Here is a 6513-nt window from a genome sequence, read left to right on the forward strand (position 1 = left end):
TCCTGCATGAGGTTTGTTTTTAATTCACTTGCACTTTGCACTTTATTGCACCATGCAATTGATATAATAAATTTTGTATTTTTCCAGTCTTTTTTTGGATTCAGTGTGCAGCCAGCCCCTGTTTTGCTGCATGAGGAAATAGCAATGTATCACCCAGTCTGTTTCCTTTCTTCCCTTCCTGTCATAATTTTGCAATGTTTTAAAACCCTCCTGATACATAATGAACAACAGAAAAATAATAGCCTATTGAAATGTTGACTCAAAAAGACACGGAAACCTTAAAGGATTAGTTCACTTTCAAATAAAATTTTCCTGATAATTTACTCACCCCCATGTCATCCAAGATGTTCATGTCATTCTTTCTTTCGTATTCTTCAAAAAGCTTACGCTGTATGTCCTACGCCTTCCCTATCCTACATACGGAAAAAATTTAACTGGTGCTGCGTTCGTTCCGTAAGTAGAATAGGGAAGGCGTAGGACATACAGCGTAAGCTTTATGAAGAATACAAAAGTGCGGTTTTGGCGGAACCACTTGGAAGGTGATCATTTGTTTATATAAAGCATATACATTTACATTTTTTTTTTAATGACAGATCATAGACAGAAAGACCTTTTTTCCTCGTCTGATATCGTTTAACGCCCTTTGAAGCTGCACTGAAACTGTAATTTTGACCTTCAACCGTTTGGAGGCCATTGAAGTCCACTATAAGGAGAATAATCCTGAAATGTTTTCATCAAAAACCTTAATTTCTTTTCGACTGAAGAAAGAAAGACATCTTGGATGACATGGGGGTGAGTAAATTATCAGGAAAAGTTTATAGTCCTGGGCCTGGGAAGTGAAAAGAATGTTTTTTTTTTTTTTTTCTCCAATGAATCTGTCCAATTTGTTATACTTATAGAGTAAATTAATGGTCCTGTGAGACCCGTATGTCATGCATTTTTCAGAGGATTTTGCCATCCCTAGCGGCAGACAACTTCTCTTGAATTTTGATAAGCAAAAATTAGACTATTGCGTCCAGATCATACTTTATATGGTTTTCCAGGTTTGTCTGAACAACTTGAGGCTTTAAAGGTTGCTGGGAAAGGTTCAACTTAATGAGTTGACCCAAACAAGATCAACCAAATGGACACAAGAACCAAAACAGTTATTAGCATCCAAATATTAGTTTCTTCAACAGTTCATCTCGAGGTAGGATAAGAGGATAAGTAGATGCTTCTCATTTTCATTCATAGTAAATGCATTACAAGTTCTCTGGAAGGAATGGGGGGAAATAGGAAGCGACTGTGGAGGTGTGACTGCGCGTTAAATACGAGGAGCTAAGCTGAAGGCGTTTACTCTGAGAGATCAGCGCGCGAGCATCACATTCACTGGGAGTTACAAGGTAGGTTAAGCTATAAATGTAGTTTTGTGCTTATTAAGAAGCTATTCAAACTGTCTATACTGCGAGCGAGTGACGCTACAATATAACGCAAGAGTTTCACGTGTTATAGACAAACGCAGATGATAGATAGTTTTGGCACCGCGCGCAGTATATACTTAGTGTTCACGTGTTGTATATCTTCTGCTTAGCCAAAGTTGGGATCAGATAAAAAAACAGGAGAAGCAGGATTATCATTTTACATATCAGTTATGTAAGAGTTTGTTGGTGTCTCAGTAGCTATCGATAAAATCCCTTTTTCTGCTCTTGCGACACATGTCCACAAATGTTGAAATAAGACAAAAAATCCCCACCACATGACTAAGACTTTGACACATGTAATGCTGGAAAAGCCAACTGTATGTTTAATATGTAATAAAAATGTGTCGGAGCACAATGATTAACTAAATGAACAATATATTATGTACAGATGAACAGTATATTATTAGTGCCATGTAAATATTGCAATGTAAAGGAGTAGGCTAATGTACTATTGTGTGTTGTGCTACTTATAATTACCCATTGTTATTGTTATCCTTTATAGTGGAGACCAGGCTTATTGTCACAGGCTTTGTATCTGTGAATTCTGTCCTCGAAACTAAAATTACAATTGAATCATATTTTTGTAGCTGTTTATAAAGTGAACAATAAAAGCACAATATCATATATTCAGCCAAATGTCTACCATATGTTATCACAATCTTCTTGAGGAGAGACACTGCTACATGTGTTTAAAATGTATAATTTATTTGCATTAACTTTTTCATAACTGTTTTACTGTTGCTGAAAAGCCTATAATAGGCTTTTTAATGGCATGTTACACTGTGACAGCTTACCACATATAATGTGACAACATGCTTTGTGGTGCAACAGCATGCCCCCCTTTTGCATGTCACAAAAGGTAGCACGTTCAGTGAACTTCCTGGGTGATAGTGGCAGAACTGTTCACTAGCTGTTTTGTAGTCAATACTTTAAGGTCTACTGTCTATAGTGTTTTTAGTCTGTTCTGTTATATATGTTTCTGAAGCAACTAAAAATACTGAAAAGTATCTGGTGGTAATGTGACATTGTAAGTCCTGTGAAACCACTGAAATGAAAAACATATATTGATGTAATGTGCACTGTGGTTTTCAGAAAATGAAGCTTCATCTATTCATTTCCTGCTCACAGCAAGAGATTGCAGATAAAAATGCAATGATGAGAAAGAAAACCCTAATGCTTTAGCTTCCAGAACATGTTATGATGATAATGAAAAAAACACTTTTGATCGAATGCATATTTTCTGAACTCAGTGTGCGAGAGGAAATAGGCGTCACCGGTCTAAATGCTGCTCTCCCACATGTTTCTAGTTCATTAAAACACATAAAAAGTGTGTCGTTTTCACCTATCTCTGTAAGTGACGACTCTAAAGCCTGAAGTAAACTTTGGATTTTAAACGTATGTTAGGCTAAACATATCGTGCATGTGATGTAAATATCAGCATCGCATGCATACTGTGTGATCCACAACTCTTTCTTAAAAGAGAAGTGGTGCCAAACTCAGTTCCTTGAGGGCCACTGTTCAGCACAATTTAGCTCCCACCATAATTAAACACACCTGAATCAGCAAACCAAGGTCTTCAGGATTACTAGAATCTTCCATGCAGGTGTTTTGGAGTTGGTTTGAGCTACACTCTGAAGGAGAGTGGTCCTCCAGTGGCCTGTTGCATAGCTAGTTGAACAAACTCTGAGTTTCAGAGAAGGTTTGGAGTTGACAAATCCAGATAAATCCAACCTGGTTAGATCAGAATCAACTGTTGCACAACGCTCAGTATAAAACTTTCTGTCAACTCAATCCAGAGTTTGCAGAGCGTGTGCACCTGAAAGTGTGACACGTGCGACAAACAGCCAATCACACGGAACAAGGAGAACGTCAGTTTGATTCACTTCTTGTGAGAGAGACGTCAATTCATGTCTCTTCCGAAGATTAAGAGATCGTTATGAAAAATATGCATTTACAAATCAGGAAAAAACACTGCTGCAGTGAAAGTTTGAGAAGACAGCTGAAAGAAAATATCTGACTATATCAATGCATTTGAATCCAATAGGCCAAATAATTAATATAGTAATTATTAATAAAAGCTTTATATATTATGCATGTATTATATTTATTTTAATTTAAAAGCAAAGTTTAATATTGTCAATTAATATAGTAGGTGCTTCACCTTTAGCGTCTAGAGAGTGTTTGATGAATATAATTGAACCAACCATAACACCATAAACACTGAGGAGAATACCTCCTCCCTGATTTCCAGATCAGTTGTCGGCCAGTATCGTTTTTTAGATGAACACTATTAGAAGGAATCAAATTTAATTTTATGCTGTCTTATCACTCTGTTTTATTGTCAGATACACAAGATGACGACTACTGCAGCCATGTTGAGCACTGGAAATGGCAGCCAAGAGAATCAAACAGACAAATTCATTGACTCAGAGTTTCGTTACACTCTCTTTCCTATATTCTATGGCATGGTCTTTATCTTGGGGTTGCTGGCCAACTGCTACGCTCTTTATGTGTTGCACTATATGCGGGAGTCTAAAGCTATGAATGAGATTCGAATCTACATGACCAACCTGACTGTTGCAGATCTGCTGTTCGTGTCCGCTCTACCTTTCTGGATTGGCTACTACGTGAATCACGGTGACTGGAAGTACTCCGATGCCCTCTGCCGTATCACAGGCTCGTTTTTCTTCATTAACACGTACTGCTCCGTTCTCTTCCTTACTGTCATCAGCATTAACCGTTACTGGGCTGTTACCAGGCCACTGGTGGCTGCCTCTTCTGACTGCTGGAAACGTGGCGCAATCGTCTCATCGGTCATCTGGGTCATCACTCTTGTGGCATCGGTTAAATACCTCATTGATCCGGGAATCCAGGATGATAATTCTGAGAATAAAACAATTCATCGCTGTTTTGAGGGTTATCACTACTCGAATCACTCTGTTAGAAAAGCAGTGGCCATCACCCACTTCATCATTATTGGCTTGTTCTTCCTTGTTTTCGCAGTGGTGATTGTCTGCAACATCTTGATCGCTCGAGCTCTTCTGTCCCAACCCATCAGTCAGCCTCGAGCCAGCACGGGAAAGCGTCCCGGTGGTACCAAGCGCAGAGCTTTGAGGATGTTGTGTGGTGTCGTGGGTGTCTTTGTGATCTGTTTCCTGCCCCATCATGTGGTGCAGGGTCCCTGGACATTGTCCGTGCTGAAGCTGAATGAATGGAGTACGGAGACTCGCCAAAGCTTCAACGATGCTCACCAGATCACTCTCATGCTTATGGGGATCAACTGCCTCCTGGACCCGCTGGTGTATTGCTTCGCCACCACAAAGTTCCGCAAGTACATCCAGGGTCATTTCACAAAGGTCAAGAATAACAAACACTGCTCACGCAACACATTAAGCACGGCTATGTCACTGAAGAGCAGACATCAGAGTGAATTATGAACGCTGTCGAAGAGCAGAACACATATAACGCAGCAACACACTGATAAATATGTGGTGTTCATTTTAATCAGTTAGAGTCTTATTCTGAATCTTTCATATTTGAGCAGAATTTAATTTAAATTAAAAATTAGGTTTGTTTCACCAAAAAAATCTTCTGTGGAACACAAATTTTGGGTTTAGTTAAATCAGAAACGGTTATAATAAGATTATTTAAAAATGTTTCAATGTTTCTACAATGAAAAGAAAGTCAATGGTATCCAAAGAAAGTAATGGAGCTGGGTAAATAATTAGCAGAATTTAAATGCAACCAAAGGATTGATATTTGAAATTAGATGTTCATCTATCAATTGCTGCCACTGTTAGGCAACTCCTTCAAACTATAGAATATTTCAAGCATGATTATTCAACACGTACTGATAAATGCTTTATATACTGAAACATTAAGCATTTATAATGTGATTCCATATTGTCATATTGTCTCTTAAAGAGACAATCCAAACCAAAATGAAATGCTTGTCACCAATTACTTACCTTGATGCCATTCCAAACTTTTATGACTTTCTTTCTTCCGAGGAACACAAAAGACGAGATTTTGAAAGTCAGTGGCATTCAAACAGCTCTGGACCTCAATGATTTGGACAGAAAACGCTGAAACATACTCAAAATATTTTTTTATATACCCCAGAAAAAAGTCATGTAAGTTTGTAACAACCTTAGGGTGTGAGTAAATGTTTAATGTTGTGTAGGCGGAATTGACCTTATATGTGTCAAACAAACCCCTTATCTCTTTCTCGGTAAAGATGGTGTTCGTTCTTGTTGTCATAGATAGTTTTCTGTAGAATGAAGAAGACAAATGAGTTAAGAGGATGCTGCTGGTTAATCTGACTGAAATGTGAGGTGATAAACTGATAAGAACAGAAGAAATATATTTTTCTTTTAGACATAATAGCCCCTTTCACTCAAAACAGTCTTTACTGATACAATAATGATAAATTAACAATTAGAAATCATGTGTGAATGGGACTTTTTAAAAAAATATTGGTAATTTTCTGGCAATTTAATGAGATATATATGAGAAGTTGTAACATTATCAATAAATTACCGGCATGATAACGTGTGTGAACAAAGAATATGATTGCCGGTATGAGCATATGCGAGTGTTGACGTGAGAAGTCTGCTTTGGGCCAATCATAAAGCATTTAGCTCTGCTGCTTTTAATTGTTTTTCAATGTAAACATGCTAGTTGGATATCTGAAAGCGCCTCACGCTCGAGACCCTGCCTTCATTTCTATTCATCAGCACTGTGGCTCTGCAGTCACTTTTTCGTACCATAGTACTGCAGTACTATACAGTTACTTCTGTTTTATCAGTGTTGTGTTTTTTAAAAGCAAAAAACACTTAGTGTGATCATCCCCTTACACCTGGCACTCAGAATTGAAAAAAAAAAAAAAAAAATGCTGTCAAATTGGTCAGATAGTAAAACAAAAGCAGGCGGATAAAGAAAATGGCTCAGTGTTTAGGGGTCATTTCTGATGATTAGCATCACAGAGTTTACCAGTATTGTGGTATTGATGTGTGAATGGTATGTTACCGGTAGAAACACACAATGCCATTGC

At 37.9% G+C, this 6513-nt stretch overlaps 1 protein-coding gene across 1 annotated transcript; it reads left to right on the forward strand.

Annotated features, from left to right (window-relative positions):
• The first annotated feature begins 1265 nt into the window (after nucleotides 1-1265).
• Nucleotides 1266-6276, forward strand: ptafr (platelet-activating factor receptor). Its single transcript, XM_067367862.1, has 2 exons — nucleotides 1266-1382; nucleotides 3806-6276. Exon 2 carries the CDS (start codon nucleotides 3815-3817, stop codon nucleotides 4895-4897), a length of 1083 nt encoding a protein of 360 aa, XP_067223963.1. The 5' UTR covers nucleotides 1266-1382; nucleotides 3806-3814; the 3' UTR covers nucleotides 4898-6276.
• The last annotated feature ends 237 nt before the right edge of the window (nucleotides 6277-6513 follow it).

Source organism: Chanodichthys erythropterus, chromosome 18, assembly GCF_024489055.1.
Source record: "Chanodichthys erythropterus isolate Z2021 chromosome 18, ASM2448905v1, whole genome shotgun sequence".
NCBI lineage: Eukaryota > Metazoa > Chordata > Actinopteri > Cypriniformes > Xenocyprididae > Chanodichthys > Chanodichthys erythropterus.

What these genes read in the sequence shown, in the direction of transcription:
- ptafr (XM_067367862.1), top strand. Translation starts at nt 3,815, where the DNA reads ATGACGACTACTGCAGCCATGTTGAGCACTGGAAATGGCAGCCAAGAG.